The sequence below is a fragment of the Tachypleus tridentatus genome, chromosome 7, assembly GCF_004210375.1.
Source record: "Tachypleus tridentatus isolate NWPU-2018 chromosome 7, ASM421037v1, whole genome shotgun sequence".
Lineage (NCBI taxonomy): Eukaryota > Metazoa > Arthropoda > Merostomata > Xiphosura > Limulidae > Tachypleus > Tachypleus tridentatus.
The window spans coordinates 586,809-606,808 of NC_134831.1; the positions used below are offsets into that span (position 1 = coordinate 586,809).

Below are 20,000 nucleotides of genomic sequence, written 5' to 3' on the forward strand. Positions count from 1 at the left end.
TTTCTACTTTATCAGTTGGGCCCGGCATGGCCAGGTGGGTTAAGATGCTTGACTCGTAATCTGAGGGACGTGGAATCGAATCCCCGTCACACCAAATATGCTAGTCCTTTTAGTCGTGGGGGCGTTATAATGTTACGATCAATCCCATTATTCCTTGGTAAAAGAGTAGCCCAAGAGATAGCGGTGGGTAGTGATGACTAGCTGCCTTCCCTCTAGTCTTACACTGCTAAATTAGGGTCAGCTAGCGCAGATAGCCCTCGAGTAGCTTTGCGCGAAATTTAAAAAAAAAAACAATCAAATTTTATCAGTTCAAAATTAAGGACAGCTAACTTTTCGTGACTATCCAAAATAAGAAGGAGTTATAAACACATTGTATTCCCTAATTGATAAGAATTAATTGACGGACTTACATTGCTAAAATCCGTGGTCCGATTCCCACGGTTGACAAAGCGCAGTTAACTCATTTTATAGTTATGTGATAAAACAAAAGCAATAAATAAACAACAATAAACCATTGTGTGAACGCTTATATAAACTTTCGCCACTGGGACAAAAATTATGAAAAAATACAGAATTTTGCATATTATATTTATATTAGCAATTGTAAATACATGTAATTGTTTTAATTTGTTTATAGTTAAGCACAAAGCTATCCAATAAGCAGTCTTTGTACTGTCAGCCACAGGTATCGAAACCAGATTTATAGCGTTACAAGTGTACATACATACCGCTGTTACTTTTAGCTGTCATGTAATAAATAGAAGTAATCCAAAGTTATATTAACCCTGAGAAAGTTGATCGTATAGTGACTATACGAATTAGTGACTTTTTTTGGTCTCGACGATAGAAAATAAACAGAATGAAATTTATCTTTCAACGACAATTTAGTATTAGAACTTTCGAGCAGCAGATTTTTGCCCATCGATTCACTTTTAAAGAAATCTTCTTTTAAATTTTGTAAATATTTTGATAAAAGTCCATTACATTTCGCAATTTAGTTTCATAAGGAACACACGGTTTCAGTGCTAAGCTAGTCAATACACACTAGGGTAATGTCAGAAAGTCATGTTAACCCTAATGCTGTGCATGCAAGGTTTGAAGGTTCATGTTTGTATGAAATTAAAATAATGTGAATACAGTCAAACTGGAATTCCTTTTTGAAGCTCAAGTGATTAATAAAAGCGATAATCTACATTGGTGCAATATTATGTGTATAGTTTTTCTCCATATTTCATGCCGCCATTTAAAAATATTTTTATTTGCTGTTTTTCGTACGAATCAACATCGCCCCACTTGTATATACTGTATATGTGTGATTTTAACACTTTTTATGTTTCCATTAGCGAGTCAATTGGAACTGACACTGTTACACCGTCGGTATTGAATATTATAAGTAGAAGGACCCAGCCCAAAAACCTCATCCTGCTTCAGACTCTTGACGATGCTGTGTGTTCTCTGTCTTCTGTGGAATGGGGACTCCTTGCTGACGTCATTATAGACGCCGAGTTTCTTCGGTGCTTCGGAGAGATTCGGTACGGCATCACAGGAACGTTCAAATCTCTTGGTAAATACACGCAATGACTCTGTATTATACTGTTCGAAGGAAAGGTAAAGGTAATTACATCTTTATCTTAAGAAGACTGTAAATCTTACATTTTTATGTGTTTCACGTGACTTAAGTGACGTCAGTAAATGTGCTATTTCTGATGCTATCCAGAGTTGGAAGACATTTAAGGTTTGTAACGTTGGATAGACAAAGATATTTTATAAGGAAATACGTTAAATATTACGATTTTTTAACTTTTATTTTGGAGGGGTTGAAATATCCAAACGACACCTTGTTAGCGCCACATCGTTTATAACAATATTCACATAGCACATCAATACTAGCAGACTGTTTCTAATAACATCTATGTGACACGTTGTTAGGGCCACACTGTTTATAACAATATTTACATGAAACATCAATAGCGGCAGCATGTATCTAATAATATCTATGCAACATATTGATAGAGCCAAATTGCTTATAACAATATTTACACGATACATTGGTAGTGGTAGACTGTTTATAACAATATTTACACGAAATATCAATAATGACAGACTGTTTCTAATAATATCGATACGACGTACTGATAGGTCCAGACTGTTTGTAATATTTAGATTTATCATTGATGTTGACTATTTCTTTTCTTTTCTTGCTTTAGACTTGATCTTCAAAGGATTTAAAGTTTGAAAGCCAAAGTTTTTAAAATTTACAAAACATGGATAAAGTCTTGCAGCAGCCGTTCTCTCGTAATTATCTCAATTGAGATTGTTGAGTAATTTATTGTTCCCTGGAACAACATTTCTTTAGTTTTATTATTAAAATCAACTATTTTTTTATATATCAGAGTGGTTAGTGTTAATAATATATAAGAGTGACAGTCGTTATCCCCTGTTGTGGATGGTGTTGACTGGCTGCGTGCCTTTCCGATCAGTAATTTAAAACAAGGGACAGGCAGTGTGTTCGTCATAAATAGAAAAATACAAATATAAATTGTTCATTATTTTACCGTACTCTTTGGATTTAAAAACAATAATATTCAAGATTACACAAAAGTTTAAAATTGTTTCCTTTTATTTAAATAAATAAGTAATCGATCTTCCACATTAAGATGGTAACCATAATTTTTAAACTAGTTTGCGTTAACCTTACATATATCTTTTTTTCAGGGCCAAAAAAGTACAGATGTCGCTTGTCTTTCGTTCGAGCAACGAAAGAGAATCGAACTAAAATGGCGCGTGCAAGGGAGTCAATAATTGAATTTCACGACAGCCAACGTCCCTATTTTCTCTACAAAAATGATAACTGTAAGAATGTTACTGCTTGCCACGGAGACGCTCATCTTCAGTCGAGAAATTTTATGTCTTTGGATCATGGTTCATCAACTTCTTCATGGAAGGAAATAACGTCCTTTCTCCCAAAATGGAATCAACCTGTACCTGAGGATTGGGAGACCATCGAGGGAAAGTTTTATATGATCGGGTGTTCATTTGTGAGCCGGGTGTCTACCTATACGTCACTTGCACCAGATGCTAAATTTGATGACGACACCATTTGGTTAACATTGTTACAAGAGCATGTACCTCGTGTATGCGTTCCTTACCTTTTAATTGCTATGAGACAAGGCAAACATGTGAATTCCTCCTTCGTGGACACCATCCCAGTTTTGGCGTTTCGGCTAGAACCGTTTGACAGTAGAAGTGACTTTGCTGTTGATGGAGATTACATGAAATGTCAACCTTTGCAGGGGGAAATCCTTCCATTTACGATTAATGTTATGTCGAGGTAAATAGGTATTGAATCACTATTATTGGATCAATTTACATGAGCAGAAGTGTTAATTCATTTAAAAAACTAAGCCCCCGTAGCTTAAAACCAGAACTGGTACTTAGGGTTTGAAATGAAGTAACACGCACGAACTATTTCGGTTTTTCTGTTTAGATAGCCATGAAGATTAAGAAAACAACTGTAAGAGACTAAATGCTTGAATCCTAGTTAAATATAACCCAAAACACCCGAAGTGTGTAAAAAAAAAGTGCTGCAAAAACAATGATTGAGCATGCGATTTAAAGGAATGAAAAACAACAACCTGACACCTCATTGTAGGTTGTGAAGGTTTATCAGTGAAACAAAATGAAAACACCCATAGAAATTTAGTACGTTTTTTTTATTAAATGGTTTCCGTACTTTTAATGCGGAGAAGGAAAAAAAAGAAACTCAGTAAAAATTAAAGATGTTATATCTCAAGTATTTCATAATGTATTGTGTTAAAATTTGGTATATGAAGTAAAGATTGAGTAAAACGCGTCCGCTGAAAATATGTAACAGTTAAGGTTACCACAACTTGTTCGTCTTAATTTATTTCTCAAAGTAACAACTTAAAATATTTATTCAACATAAACGGTCATTAACGAATAAAAATGCAGCTTCTGTGCTGTGTCTATCAGGATATATCGAACCCTGGAGTTTAGTTTTGTAAGTCTCGGAAACTTACTTCTAACTCACTTTTTTGGGAGGGGGTATTTTCTTGCGGTTTGACTAGAATAATACTTGGAAGGAAGTAGATTAAAGCTATAAACATAAACACGCATATATATATACACACACATCTACGTAAATAAATATATATATATATATAATTAGGCTTACATTAGTTTTGTTATATCCTACCATATCTGTATTCGATTTAGTATTTGTCAATATTATAATTTTTCGTTTCGTCACACTAGGCGAAGAATTAAATCGAACACAATAAATCACCAATTTTGTTTTAAAATGATTAAGATCACGTTTAGAAAAAACAAACAACAACAATAGTAACTAGAAAAAATATTTTATAAAGTTTTAGTTTTAAGTGTGAAAGACAGGTTTAGAAACTTTTACTAGTGATGTTAGTTATGATTAACACAGAAAGACTGATGCATATTCGCTTGTCGCTCTTTGAAAATAATTAAAGATTGTAAGACAGTTTTTACAAATAATTGAAAAATTCAGAATCATTTTCCGATGTAGATGATGTTTGTAGCGCACTGGTTTTCAAACTTTTTCGGTTGCGAACCACTACAGCAGGGTAAAATACTCAGCGCACCACCTATCGATTTATCTCCGCCCACTTTCGTTTGCCACCACGAAAAGATTTATCAGTTTTGGATAAGCCTTTGAGCCACTTGGACCATAATTTGAAAACCACTGTTGTAACGAGCTGGTAACTGTAAAATAAATTCATGTAAATTATTTACAAACTAATGCATTTGTAAGTTTTTATTAAAACTGTATTTTCATATATTTTATAATAATAAATATATTTTACTCATCTCAGTGTATATTTCCTGTATATTTTGATTCAATATTTTGTTATTGAAAACAACGGTTGATCGGTTATAATAAAATTATACGTAAAATTTGCGAATACTGGATTATACGAAATGCATTCCCTTCTCTTTCAGCCAGTATGTACTTATTTCACTTACTTATTTTAAGCAGTTGCTACAATATGGTTGACAACAACGATTACAGTTAATTATATTAGTTTGTTCTTCTAGATTGGTCCCCCGCTAGTACAGCGGTATGTCTTCGGATTTACAACGCTAAAATCAGGGGTTCGTTTCCCCGCGGTGGGCTGAGCAGATAACCTGACGTGGCTTTGCTATAAGAAAAAACACAGTTTAGGGCATGGCATGGCCTACTGCGTAAGGCGTGCAACTCGTAATCCGAGGGTCGCGGGTTCGCGACCGCGTCGCGCCAAACATGCTCGCCCTCCCAGCCGTGGGGGCGTTATAATGTGACGGTCAATCCCACGATTCGTTGATACAAGAGTAGCCTAAGAGTTGGCGGTGGGTGGTGATGACTAGCTGCCTTCCCTCTAGTCTTACACTGCTAAATTAGGGACGGCTAGCACAGATAGCTCTCGAGTAGCTTTGTGCGAAATTCCAAAACAAACAAACAAACAATCTTCTAGATTGTGGATCGGGAGGAAAACGAACGAAACCAACCAACCAAATCAAAGTTAATATTCTTCCTACCGCCGAATTAATTATTGGAATTTACACATTAAGATAATTTATTTATTACCTTCACAAGAAAATTGTTAAAAAAAGATTTGAATCATTAGTAAAGGCGTCTTTCTTTGCTGAACTGTAGAAACAAACTTTTTGCCTCATTTGTTGTCGCGAACAAACTACATGTTTGTAAATGCAAGTGCAGATATAAGCAAATACGGTTTTTCAGCAGCGTAGGCAAATAGTATAAAGTCATGTTGAGGCCTTTCAACGCTTTCAGTCTTGGGTTGAGGAAACGCATAAACATACGAGCAGAGAGACCTCGTGTAGCTTTATACGGAATTTTAAAAAAAACAACCATCAAAATACACAAAATTTATCCAGAAACGCTTTAGCGAAAAAAGAAAATAAAAAGGTGAATGTTTAACTTTAGCCCGAGCAGTAGGTAATATCTGAAGTAAACCAACTTAACAACACTCACATCGCCTCAGTTTTATTCACGTGCTGTAAAACTGAATTTACATACATTTGGCGCCTAATTTATTTAAAAATCGTCACTACTCTGGACTGAACAAAATGTGATTTGACGAATGAGAAGCTGAGCCGAACGTAAACAGAGTTCTACAACACACAAATGAATTTATACTTTGTTGATGTATATGCTGTATCCACCGTGGGTATCGAAACCCGATTTTTAGCGTTACAAGTTCTCAGGCTTACCGCTGACCTACTGGGGAAAGGGGAATACCAAATGGCGCAGTGTTAGTAATGCCAAGTTGCCCTGATTTTCCTGTGTTTGCGTTTGGTTTTTGTTTTGAATTTCGCGCAAAGCTACACGAGTGCTATCTGCTCTAGCCGTCCCTAGTTCTGCAGTGTAAGACTAGAGAGAAGGCAACTAGTCATCGTTACCCACCGCTAACTCTTGGGCTACTCTTTTTACTAACTAATAGTGGGATTGACCGTAACATTATAACGCCCCCACAGCTGAAAGGGCAAGCATTTTTGGTGTGACAGGGATTCGAACCCGCGACCCTCAGATTACTTCATAGTCTGTTCCACTCTACAAAAAAATATTCTATGACATCATAGGTTGCGTCACGAATTATTCTAATACTGTGTTTTCAAGTACCTTCTCTTGGCATCAATATTAGCGAGTTACTTCTTTTCAAGTTTGTCCTGGAAACACATTATTCAAGTGAAGTCCACATATTCAAGTTGCAAATATGTGTATCATTCAGCATGACAAGCATGACACTGTAAAAGGGCTGTAGCGGTACAATTACCGATAGCGAAGGAAAAATAATCACATGAAAAACATGACTTGAATCTGATACGTTCAAGGAATAAATAATATTTCGTTGTTAGTCATGTGAGGTGTGCCAGATTAAACTTGTTACAAAATGAAATCATGAGATAATGATAAACGTGGCGAGGAAAATGAAAGGCAAACTTAATTTGATAGTTGTAAGAATATAGTTTTTACATGTGGGAAGTACATTACATTATTAATAAATTTATAGGTGGATTGAATATGTGTTTCTAAACATTGATTTCCATGTGTGATTATTTGTTTTTGAATTTTGCGCTAAGCTACACGAGGGCTATTTGCGCTAGCCGTCCCTAATTTAGCAGTGTAAGACTAGAGGGAAGGCAGCTGGTCATCACTACCCATCGCCAACTCTTGGGCTACTCTTTTACCAATGAATAGTCGGATTGATCTTAACATTATAACGTCCTCACGGCTGAAAGGGCAAGCATGTTTGGTGTGACGGGGATTCGAACCCGTGACCTTCATTATTACGACTCGATTTTGTGTGTGATGTGGTATGTTGAATGCAGCACTAGTTCATATTGTATTTTGACACCACAGAAATCTAAAGTCTATAGTTTTGTACAAATTAGGAACTCAAATTACCGATATTAACATCCTAGAATATAAAATACGAATCTTACAGTTTCCTCAATGTCTGGTAGAAATTCAATTGTTTATGTGTTCATGTGTTTTTTGAAATGCCACTCATGTACCGAATTAAACATTGACCCTGCTTACTGCTTTCCATTTTTGGAAATGGTCCCTTATATATACGTACTTCTATATATGAAATATGAAGGACCCATCAAAAACTCTGAATGTCTCCTAAGTTGTTTCCTCAGCTATTTTCAAATATAATGGCATCATTTCTTTGTTCACAAAACGAATCTTCGTACTAGTAAGTTGAGTCTCAAGCCTGTTCAAAATTCCGTTGAATTTTGTTCACAATCTAATCAAACTTGGTGATCCAGTTGATGAGAGGATGGATGATGATTTACTTCCCTGCACGGGTCGAAAGAAGATAATCCATCTTCGAGCACTTGGATGTCGGTTTTTCGGCGGCCGATATCATTATGCCGACTGTCGATTTATAAACATTTAAATTTCTGTCAGTTACGTTCGTCGACCATGTTCCTTCCTCAAAACAACAATTTTTTTGATGTATGGTTAATGTATAGGTACCCTAGTTTCCTCAATGTCTGGTAGAAATTCAATAGTTTATGTGCTCATGTGTGGATATATTTCAAACCTTTCTTCAACGACATTCACATACACTTCTGTTTTATTTTTTCTGTCTTTTTTTTTCTACCCTGGTAGCTTATCGGAAAGCTTGAGGGCTTATAACCCTAAAATTTGGGGTATGAACCCCGTGATGCAACAACCTTCCTTTCATATAAACAAAGTCCTTCCTCCACCGTTCCGTATTTTTGATATTTATAAGAGTCTTATTGAGGTCTTAAGCTTAAAGCTACACAATAAGCTATCTGCGCTCTGTTCACCGCAAGGAGGAAAAACTCCGGATTTTAACACTATTAAGGTCATAAAATGACCAGTTATATCCAGTTCGGCAGAAGCTTTATTGTTGTGTTTTATAATTTTGGTTTTTATCTTTATAAGAATCCTAAACGTTATACACGGGAATCAAAAGGTTTATTAATCACTTTGCACCGCGTTGCTCACATATTGTAAGCTTCAATAAGCACACATACATGTTAAGCGCGTTATGAACATGGAAATCATTCACAGACACTCTTTAATTCGTTCTTTTGTTTTTGTTTTCCAGATCGAATGAGGCTTTGAAGTAATCGAGCTTGATAAATTGTTATAATTGTAATGAATCACTCACTGTTGGTTTACCGATTACAAACTTTGTTTTAGAGTATTCAATACATTTTTAAATATTTACCGACTTAGTTTATATATATATAAAGACCTTATTTAATGTAAGAAATTTTAAAAAATTCAACGTACAATGATAAGAGTCTGCAGTCCTTAAAGAATCATGACAAAACCTATTTATTTATATTCCCAGCATTAATCAGTACTACCAAACATATTTATTTATATTCCCAGCATTAATCAGTACTACCAAACCTATTTATTTATATTCCAGTGTTAATCAGTACTACCAAACCTATTTATTTATATTCCAGTGTTAATCAGTACTACCAAACCTATTTATTTATATTCCAGTGTTAATCAGTACTACCAAACCTATTTATTTATGTTCCAGTGTTAATCAGAACTACCAAACCTATTTATTTCCAGTGTTAATTAGTACTACCAAACCTATATATTTATATTTCAGTGTTAATCAGTACTATTAAACCTATTTATTTATATTTTCAGTATTAATCAGTACTACCAAACCTATTTATTTTTATTCCAGTGTTAATCAGAAATACCAAACCTATTTATTTCCAGTTTTAATTAGTACTACCAAACCTATATATTTATATTTCAGTGTTAATCAGTACTATTAAACCTATTTATTTATATTTTCAGTATTAATCAATACTACAGAAGCTATTTTTACTCCCAGTATTAATCAGTACTATTAAACCTATTTATTTATATTTTCAGTATTAATCAATACTACAGAAGCTATTTTTTATTCCCAGTATTAATCAGTATTACAAAAGGTATTTATTTATATTCCCAGTGTTAATGAGTACTACAAAACATATTAATTTTTATTACATCTGAATTTGCTTGTTTTTATAAGCTTTGCAAATAACTGCACAAAGGGCTATCAGCACATATCCGTCCCTAATTTTGAGCCAATAGACTAGAAGTAGGACAGCTAATTAACTATCAGCGCCCACTGTTAGCGCATGTGGTTTATTGAAGGATGTATGGCCAAAAATTGTCCTTTCTGTTATGAAAAACGAATATTTTGAAAATAATATTACTTAAGATGGTACTACGCTTCGAAAAAGTGGGCATATCTCAGTGGTAGTGTATTCTACTGCAGAACGAAAGGTCCCTGGTGAAATCACGGGCACCCCCTAAGAAATGAAAATTATATGCTCAACGTATTTTATTCGTTAAAACATTGTTTGTTTGTTTGTTTTTGAATTTCGCACAAAGCTACTCGAGGGCTATCTGTGCTAGCCGTCCCTAATTTATCAGTGTAAGACTAGAGGGAAGGCAGCTAGTTATCACCACCCACCGCCAACTCTTGGGCTACTCTTTTACCAACGAAAAGTGGGATTGACCGTCACATCATAACGCCCCCACGGCTGGGAGGGCGAGCATGTTTGGCACGACTCGGGCGCGAACCCGCGACCCTCACATTACGAAGCGCACGCCTTAACGCGCTAGGCCATGTCAGGCCCTAAAACATTGTTAATAGAGAAAAATAATTCATTGGAACATTTGGAAGTGGATGAAATGATTGTCCCTTTCTTTCTTTTACAGGGGAGACTCTAAATCCCCGCTAGAACAACGGTTATTCTACAGATTTACAATGCTAAAATCAGGGATTCGATTCCTCTCGGTGGAGCCAGCAGATAGCTTGATGTGGCTTTGCTATAATAAAACACATACACACACTTACTGCAACATCTTCTAATATACATTTTATTAGTGACGAGCAGAAGTACCCGTCCCCAGTGACGGAAAAAGTTTAAGTTAATCTATCATTTTCAATTATTTTTTGAACTTTAAAATGGTTAACTGTGTTACACTGTTTGTTTCACTCAGAGTTCTGAGCTACTTCTTCCTCCTCACCGTGAACATTTCAGTCATGTAAAGAACCATTCAACATACAGTAACTCTACACTGTTATTCTTTCTGAAGTTACGTCACATTTTGATATGTGAATGATAGTGTAATTAATTACTTTTTTTGTTTTGGAATTTCGTGCCAAACTACACGACGGCTAATTGCGCTAGCCGTCCCTAATTTAGCAGCGTAAAATTAGAGGGAAGGCAACTAGTCATCACCACCCACCGCCAACTTTTGGGCTACTCTTTTACAGGCGAATAGTGGGATTGACCGTCACATTATAACGCCCTCACGGCTGAAGGGGTGGGCATGTTTAGTGTGAGAGGGATTCGAACCCACGAATTACGAGTCGAGTGCCTTAACCACCTGGCCATAATTAATTACTAATAACTTTGTGTACAATTCACTGATGGTTATCAACATGATTTATACTTCTCTTGTCATTTCAAAAATTGTGAAAGTTGAGATTTGCCTGCGTGCACAGCTTTTCAATGAGTAGACAGATTGACGCTTGGACAGTTCACAATATATATTAGATATCATATGGCAGCTTTGTTAGTGCTATCTATGAAGGTTATGTTAGTGCTACTATTGTGGTTTCTTGTTCTTTGCTATGTAACTTGCATATATGTGTAACTACTGCGTATACACGCTCAGAAATTTCTGTAACTTACTCTATAGTTCATACGCCATTACACCTTTCTTTATTTATATTAATTCATGGTCAATATTTTACATTATTTTACCACAAGAGGGTAAACTCAGGTCAGTGTTTCCTAAAGTGGGGGCAGTGAATATTCTTCTGAGGGGGAGTGCCAAGAATGTACCGTAAACAAAGATTCTAAATTAATTTTAATTCTAAATAAACAATAAGCCCATAAAAATGTGGTGAATTAATTAAATGATACAATATGTCGAAAGGAAATGTTATTGTTTTTATTACGTTACTGTTTTTCAATCATCACGCTAAAGTAATGGAGAAGGAAACATTTTAAGACACATGATGAAACTTTGTAGAATGGACGGCAACTGCCTGTTATTGAGACACAAGTGTAGAGGACGACGTCTTCCACCTTTCCTCTTCAGGTCAGTGTGTGTGTGTGTGTAGGTGTTGCCATTGGTTGAATCTGCAGGAAATCTCTTCTCCAATCAGAAACAGTGATAATTCAATCAATTATAGCACGCTCTCCACAATCTACCAGGACACTATAAAAGACCGAGGTGTGTATTAGACTTAGGCCCAAAAGTCAAAATAAAATAAAGGCAAAAACCCCATGTAAATTTCAATATTTTTTTACGTGAGGGGTCGAAGAGGAACCACAACGTTCTTGACCACCCCAGTTGGGGAGAGAATTTTTCAGACTTCTCTCTCTCTAAACTAAACCCCTGCCACGTTCGTTTGCGTTTGTGAGACTTAGGCCCGAATAACATCGAAATCAGTCAAATGCCATTGAACATCCCACGTTCATAAACGTCAACCCAGACGCAAACCATGCAAGCCGTGCCTACAGATAATACAACTATAACAGACAAGCAACGCCTCAATTCTCATGGTACTCAAACTAGAGTACCCAGAAGATACAACTCTTCCCAGACAATAGAGAAACTACCTGATAACTCAGTAGTAGATGTACAACCACTAGACTTATTCCCCCCTTCACGACGGCGGTCCACATTCTCGAACCAAGATCAACTCAAGTCTGTGCAGAGGATTACGAGTATGACTTTATTGTCCAGAAAATTGATGAAGAAAAACGAAATCTCCCTTCGCCGAACAGGTTATTTCCGAAATATTTTGAGAAAGTAAGACTAGAGAGCCAGAGAGGCTTTGAGGCAATGGCAAACCTTAGTATTCCCTGATTGCTCCCAGTTTTTCTCCCAGCCCTGTTTACTTGCTTTACCCCAGCTATCACAGAGCTCGGTCTTTTTCTAGTTATGTTATGTTGTGTCTGGTCCTTATCGTTATTTGATGATCCAACTCAGTTTTATCAAGCTATAACAGGGCACATTCAGGGTAGATTATTCGGCGCCCTGAACGTAAAAGTGGGTTTTTCTCGGGGTACTCCCGTTTCCCCCACAGCAAAATTTTGGGCATTTCTTTATCCAAGCCTTGAAAAGAGGTCTGTTATCCTGTGTTACTGTTGTTCCTATACTTTTCTACATTTTTATAATTCATGTAGCATCTACAGTAATCTGATTCTTAACTCTGCCCTCTCCGCCTCCCCCGGCTCGTGACGTCATTGTTCCCCCCACTGCAAGCATAGCTCGTTCTTCCTATTTTCGTTTGGCTCGACTGGTCTTCGTCGCGGCTACGTTCGACTAACCCAATGATGATCACCAGTAAATAACCAAGGTTACTACTAATATTGCATTTATTTTTTTGTTTAGCAGTACCAATTAACTGACTAAATATATCCTCTTAAGCTATGTCTAACCAACGTACACGTGTGAGGCTGAAGAGAAACAACAGTTTCTAAGCGCCCCTGGTTTGCCTTATGGGTTTCCCCTATAGGACTTTAAAACCAAAGCTACTACCATGTTATTATAAAAAAAAATGACTTAGGCCCGATGTAACCAGATGGTTGTGGCGCCCGTCTCTTAATCTCATGGTTGCGGGTCCAAATTCCCATCACACTAAGCATGCTCTCCCTTTTCAGCCGTACGACATTGTAATGTAATAGTCAATCCCAGTATTCACTGACAAAATAATAGCCCAAGAATTGGCGATGTGTGGCGATGACTAGCTCCCTTCTCTCTTGTCTTACATTGCTAAATTAGAAATGGTTAACGCAAATACCCTTCCTGTAGCTTTGCGAAAAAATTCTGAAAACAAACAAACGTGTTAGACTTGATAAAGACTAGGAGTTAGAAACGTCTTTCTAAACCTAACAGACATGGCATGAAAGTTTCAAATCCAGTTTCATTCCAAGCGAGAAAAGTTATTTTATTGTTAATAAAACATATTATTTGTGTTGAAACTGTGCAATAGCAGATTGAAATTTCTCGTGCTCAAGCTTTAAATATCTCTTCAATCAATTGCAATAAGAATTTTTAAACACTCCGGTATCACCTTTTCTCAATAGATATTTAGGCTGAATTATATTAGCAAAAATGACTGAGTAAATTCTGAACTTTTTTTAAAACTCAGACATAACGTATATTTCACTTTAACTAAAATATCTTAATAATGGCTTACTTCACGCGTCCAGTGATTTAACAAAACCCCAGAGAGAGTTATTTTACTTTTAAGTTTTTGCGATTAATTTATGTGATTATTTATCGCACAGTGTAACAGCTGAATTAAAAGTATGTTTATTCATATTATTGAATAATATTCATGTTTTCTTTGCGTTTTAGTTAAAGCTCCACAGATGTCGCTATAAAGCCAAGGATTGTTATCAACAATGAGCGATCGATCCATACCCGGCCCTAAATTGGCCCGTTTGAGTTTGATATTTCGTCTGCGACCTGCTTATTGCTTTGCTTTTTCTTCAATCGGGCGTTAACTTCGCCTTCACTATGTCAGCTGCCACGCCTACCAGACTCGCCTTAACCAGATTTGTGTTATACTTATCAATTCTTTTAACCCAAAATTATCAACAGTCATGTTGTCAAAATTCTTAACTTCTACCAAGTGCGGTGTTGAAGGATTACTGTTTAGTCTTCAACACCCCTGTGTGTTAATATTTCCTCAGAAATATTAATCTTATGCCAAAACAACTGCCAGAATAGAGAGAGGAACAGTAAGCAGTACCCGTCCGGTGAAAGTGGTTTTCTCCAGACACTCCCGCCCTGAAAAAGACCCCTTTCTGTCTATGTCACATTCTATGTTTTTTCCCTTTCTCCCTTCTCTCTTCTTTCTCTCACTGCTTTCACATTTCACTTTACTGCCTCCCCTCGTAACACTTGGCGGGCTGCTGTCTGGATCTCTCTGCTCAGTCATCGTTTTTACCACCAGAAGTCCTAAACGCAAGGTAAAATGTCGCTGCACCACGAGCAACGACGTCTCCGAGCTTCTTCCCAGCTTTTACTGACTCCCGGATCTCCCATTCAAAACAACCAAGACTCACCCCTCCTACCTCCTAAGTTATGTCTAACCTATGAATGCGTGTGGGCCTGAAGAGACACAACAGTTTCTGAGCACCCCTGGTTGCCGTTACAAATTGGACCGGTGAGCATTCTCTGCATTTCCGGACGTTAGTTCAAGCTCATCATTATAATCAGAAGTTTAACATTAAATTATATAATGTTAGTTATCAGTATTTATATTATAAAGTGCGCTAGTGGAATTCTTCAAAACGTGTATTTTTAAAATAACTAGTTTTAGACTTTAATGTGTTTATTGTTTATAGCTGCTTTTGAGAAATTATGTATAACATAAAATATCTCTTCTCCGTCGTTTGTGGCCCAGCATAGCCAGGTGGTTCAGGTACTCGACTAGCAAACTGAGGGTCGCGGGTTCGAATCCCCGTTACACCTAACAATGTCGCCCTTTCACCCGTGGGAGCGTTGTAATGGGACGGTCAATCCCATTATTCGTTGGTAAAAGACTAGCCCAAGAGTTGGCGGTGGGTAGTGATGGCTAGCTGCCTTTTCTCTAGTGTTACACTGCTAAATTAGGGACGGCTAGCGCAGATAGCCCTCGTGCAGCTTTGCGCGAAATTCAAAAGTCAAACAAAACGTCATTTGTATTCGTTAATTTTAATAACCACATTTTAAACTTTAAAACGTTTATTGTTTATAACAATAGTTAGTTAAAGGTCTATATACCCCCAGTGGCACAGCAATATGTCTGTGGACTTTCACTGATAGAAATAGGGTTTTGATACCCGTGGTGTGCAAAGCACAGATAGCTCATTGTATAGCTTTGTGTTGAACAACAAAGGGACTGTTATGTGCAGTGGTAACCACAAGTTTTCTAAAAGTTCCATTTTTGTGGGTGTTGTTAATTTAATTTTATAATATTCGTCTGTATGTCAGTAAAATCACACAGCATCGAATCATTTGCATATTTTCTGGAAAAACTAGAATTAATTTAAAATATTTTACGATACATTTGGCAGTAAAATCATAATTGATCATGCCTATAATTTTGCTTTTCTTAAATGTTTCTATGACTATTTCAATTTTGCAAGCTTATGGAACTTTATCGTTAGGATTATTTGTACATTGTGGTTAGTGCTTTGCGTTTCTCCAGAATTTTAAAGATGATCCCGATAATGTTTTTTTTAACTTAGACCTATTAGGTAAACTGTCTCATGTTGTGTATGTCTGAAATCGCCCTGAAACCGGATTTTCTCTCACCCCTCCGCCCTACCCCACCCCCATTTTTCTTGCCATAATCACGATTCGAACACGGTAGAAAAACAAGGAGGAGACACAGCCGTTCCCCAAGGGGGCAACGGGTTTCTTCACAGACGCTACACTTCGTAGATCGATTCACGGGCATCCACATAAACACGTTCCGGGGAGGGGGTGAGGGCAAACGTGTATAGGAATCAGCTTTTAAAATATGTTCTGAAGAGAGGGTGGAGGCAAACGTGTGTAGAGATCAGCCAAGAGACGAAAAGAATTTACAATTGTAATAAAAATAACTAAAATATTTAGTTTAATTTTGATATTAAGTTTACATGGTAATGTGTGCAGAGTTTTTGTAAAATATAAGGAGGGCAAATGCCCCCTCTTGTCCCTTCCATTAGACTCCCTGGTGATGGGAAGAGCGCATGCGATATTATCTTTCCTGTAAATCCATATCATTGTGTGGTGGCCCGCGCAAAAGATTCACTGGTCATTCAAATGGTGGGGAACTGCTCAAATAAACATGGCCGTGAAATAAGTAATTGTTTTAACTTTAGGAAAGACAGAACAGAAGTATTTAAAGAATGACAGAACATTCGCACTTCTAATGACAGACAACTTGAGTGAAAAATAATAAAACTTCATTAGCTGCGACAAACGGACAGTTTGATCCCAGTAGCACAATGGTATGTCTGCGGACTCTCACCGTTAGAAACCGGATTTCGATATCAGTGGTGGTCAGAACACAGATAGCCAATTGTATTTGAGAGAGAAACTTTGAGAGCATTTTGGATACAATTATGTTGTCTGATCGGTTAAAAGAGGTGAGAATAATACTATGGGGCATTGGACTTAACGTTCTGTTAATGAAGCCATGGATACCGTGTATTATCCTGTCTAACTAGGATAGAATGACTAAACTTCTTTGATCAACTTGTGTCATGTCACACTACACATTATTTGTTTTCAACAGTGGTTTGTAAAAATTAAGACACCCAGAACTTTCCATAGGTTCATTAGTCCATAGGCTCAGTTTCAGTCCCAAAAGAACATTCTCAAGATGTTTGAAAACGACATCTGAGGAACAGATGAAACATACTCCCATAATCATAGTAATCTTATAACTGGTTTCAGTAGGTGTGGAAGTCTATTCTACTATATGTTTGGCAGCAAGCATCAGTGTTAGAGTCCAATTGTTGACTTATTCTATTTAAAAATTGGTCCCACGTCAAGAAACATGACATATTTCTAAAAAGAAAAAAATCAAAGTGGTTTCTGATAGACTTTCATTCACGAATCTTCTGAAATGAAAATGTATACATAATCCTTAAAGTAATGAAAGCAGCTGACTCATACACCCTTACACAGACGTTTATCATAATATATTAGTTACACGTTTGTGTGACTGTTAAATATATACGTTAATAACTTATAAACAAAGAAGCAAACATTACAAGAGCGAGGTAAATACCTAATAATTCGTGAATAAATATCTCAAATACGAAACGAAAGTTATTCACGGAAGACGAGGCGGTTAATTAAGACGGTTTATCCGATTGCAGTGTGGCTGAATTAAGATGAACCAAAACTGAGAGATACAGAAATTCTTAACGATTTCTTCTTCTTTTCTTTTTTGTTCGATTGTTTGAACTACGGTCGCTTAATGAAGCGAAATTCGTAGGTTTTTTTTTAAACAAAGCTTTGTTATGTTTCAATGAATTAGTATTCTATAAGAGCGTGTTGGAATCAGCACTATGAAATATACAGAAGATAAATTCATAGGCCAATAATTAGTCAGAATTTCTTAGCCGAAGTTTTTAAAAAGTTAATTTTGGTGCTAACATCCAGAACTTTCTCACCTTCTTTGAAAGAAAAATATGACTAACAAGTTTATTCTACTATCTCAAGGGAATTATGATAAGAAAACAACAAAAAATTAATAAGTTGTTGTGTATAATTGATTCTTGGGCTCGCGGTACCTATTATTTAATATATTTCTGATGTTTGTTGATTGGCCAAGCACGTTAGGCTCTCTGAATAACTTTGCATAATAAATTCCGCATACACGTAACAATAAAGTTGAGTATAATTACACCAATTTTATTAAATCAAATGATGATATTTTTGTTTTACAAAAAAGATAAAATAACAAACCAATTGTAGTTCTGAGATAAAAGACTTCATTGGTTCATAAAGTAACTGGTAATATTTCCACCTAAAATGATTCTAGGTATTACTACTTCAGAACCAAGAACCACAAATACTATGCAGAATTAGTCATGGAACTTTTCTAATTGTATACTACATTTAGTTTTACCAAATTTGTTTGTTTTTAGCGTATTAATATTTATTGATGGTCGACTGATAAAACTAGTAATTTGTTCCTTGTGGATTTGATAAGTTTAAGCTTAGGGTTAGATACTGTGACTTGTTCTCACATTATTTTGATAGAAGTTTGTGACCCATACCTTTCACACTATTATCTAGAGCCTGCTGACGAGGTAGGCGTATGAATACTGTTACGTCACTCTTATAAAAAAAAATCTTCAAATTCGTCAAACTTTTAAAAATCTCCAGGTAACTTCTTTATGTGCTTAATCTGTGTTGGTTTTTTAAGTTACTGAAAGGAATTAAAATTTCTCAAACGTTCGGCAACATTCATCAAACACAGTTAAGCTGCTGCGTCAACTTTTGTCGGAAGGACTGCACTAACCATTCACTTATAGTAATACGAAAAAATGTTCATATGACAACAAAGTAATGGGGTTGAGAGAAAATCCCAATCAAGGAAAGCAAACAAAGAATCCAGCTTTAGACGTTGTAGATGCGTGTTTGTGTGTGTGAAAGTAACTCCTTGTTTTTTCTTAACTCAGGCCGATGTGGTCTATATGTATTTTCCAAAAGGCTAAACGAACCTGTTTAAATAGTTGTTTGTACACTAAGGCGATTCACGAGTTGAAACTTTTGTTTCTTATTACTATCTTTTCTAATTTGTCTTTTTTCTTTTTCAAATGTTGATTGATAAACGTAAGCGAAATAAGCAGCTGAAACTTACTGTCTTGTGACTGTACAAGCTTCGTAATATTTTAAGCAGATTAGTTATATACATATTATATACATATAATTTTTTGTAATGTTATTATATAGGATACTACAGAAACAAAGGCTCTTATACTGACATCTTCTGAGGCTTCTGCGAATTAAATAAAACCGTTTAAAATTAAAATATATGACGTCTAATTATTTAAAATAATAAGACTTCTGGACTACGGTACCTTGGATGTCTCAAACTTGCCAAGATCGGCACTTAATCGAGCCTCCAACGAAAGCCACTTGTCGTTCACTCTCAATTTGCCACCAAACTAAAGCGTATGGCAAAGTATCAAGCCATGTTAGTAAAATAAATTCACATTGGATGAATTAGTTAGAAATTACGTCTAACTGAAAGTTAATTTTCTGACACAAACATTGACTAGTTATTTAACAGTTCCATTATTTTGAGATGACCTTGAAGGTAGTAGTAAAATGTGGTTATATTGCATTTACAAAACATTAAGGTACTTTTTGCATTCTTTATTACTTAGACCTGTGCGTTTTGGTGACGTAGTGGTACTCAAAGTGAGTTTAAAATTCAATCTGTATCACTTAGTTGTAAAATGACGTTTCACAACAGTAATGTGGAGACGTATTCAGCCTCCAAGTTTTTATATAGTAATGTGGAGACGTATTCAGTCACCAAGTTTCTTATATAGTAATGTGGAGATGTGTTCAGTCTCCAAGTTTTTATATAGTAATGTGGAGACGTGTTCAGTCTCCAAGTTTTTATATAGTAATGTGGAGACGTATTCAGTCTCCAAGTTTTTATATAGTAATGTGGAGATGTGTTCAGTCTCCAAGTTTTTATATAGTAATGTGGAGACGTATTCAGTCTCCAAGTTTTTATATAGTAATGTGGAGACGTATTCAATCTCCAAGTTTTTATATAGTAATGTGGAGACGTATTCAGTCTCCAAGTTTTTATATAGTAATGTGGAGATGTGTTCAGTCTCCAAGTTTTGATATAGTAATGTGGAGACGTATTCAGTCTCCAAGTTTTTATATAGTAATGTAAAGACGT

General features: G+C 36.1%; 2 protein-coding genes across 4 annotated transcripts in view; both read left to right on the forward strand.

Moving 5' to 3' along the window:
• The window catches only part of LOC143254954 (sphingosine kinase 1-like), a 28,655-nt gene extending 23,792 nt beyond the window's left edge, over positions 1-4,863 (forward strand). The window contains exons 5-6 of the mRNA XM_076509877.1: positions 1,344-1,564; positions 2,716-4,863. Coding sequence (XP_076365992.1) covers positions 1,344-1,564; positions 2,716-3,335 — 841 coding nt within the window. The 3' untranslated portion in view covers positions 3,336-4,863. The remainder of the gene's footprint in view (positions 1-1,343; positions 1,565-2,715) is intronic.
• Positions 4,864-13,988: 9,125 nt separating this feature from the next.
• LOC143254955 (uncharacterized) overlaps positions 13,989-20,000 on the forward strand; it is a 140,154-nt gene continuing 134,142 nt past the window's right edge. For all 3 annotated transcript variants that reach the window (XM_076509879.1, XM_076509878.1, XM_076509882.1), the window contains exon 1: positions 13,989-14,756. The gene's annotated coding sequence lies outside the window, so the exon portion shown is untranslated. The remainder of the gene's footprint in view (positions 14,757-20,000) is intronic.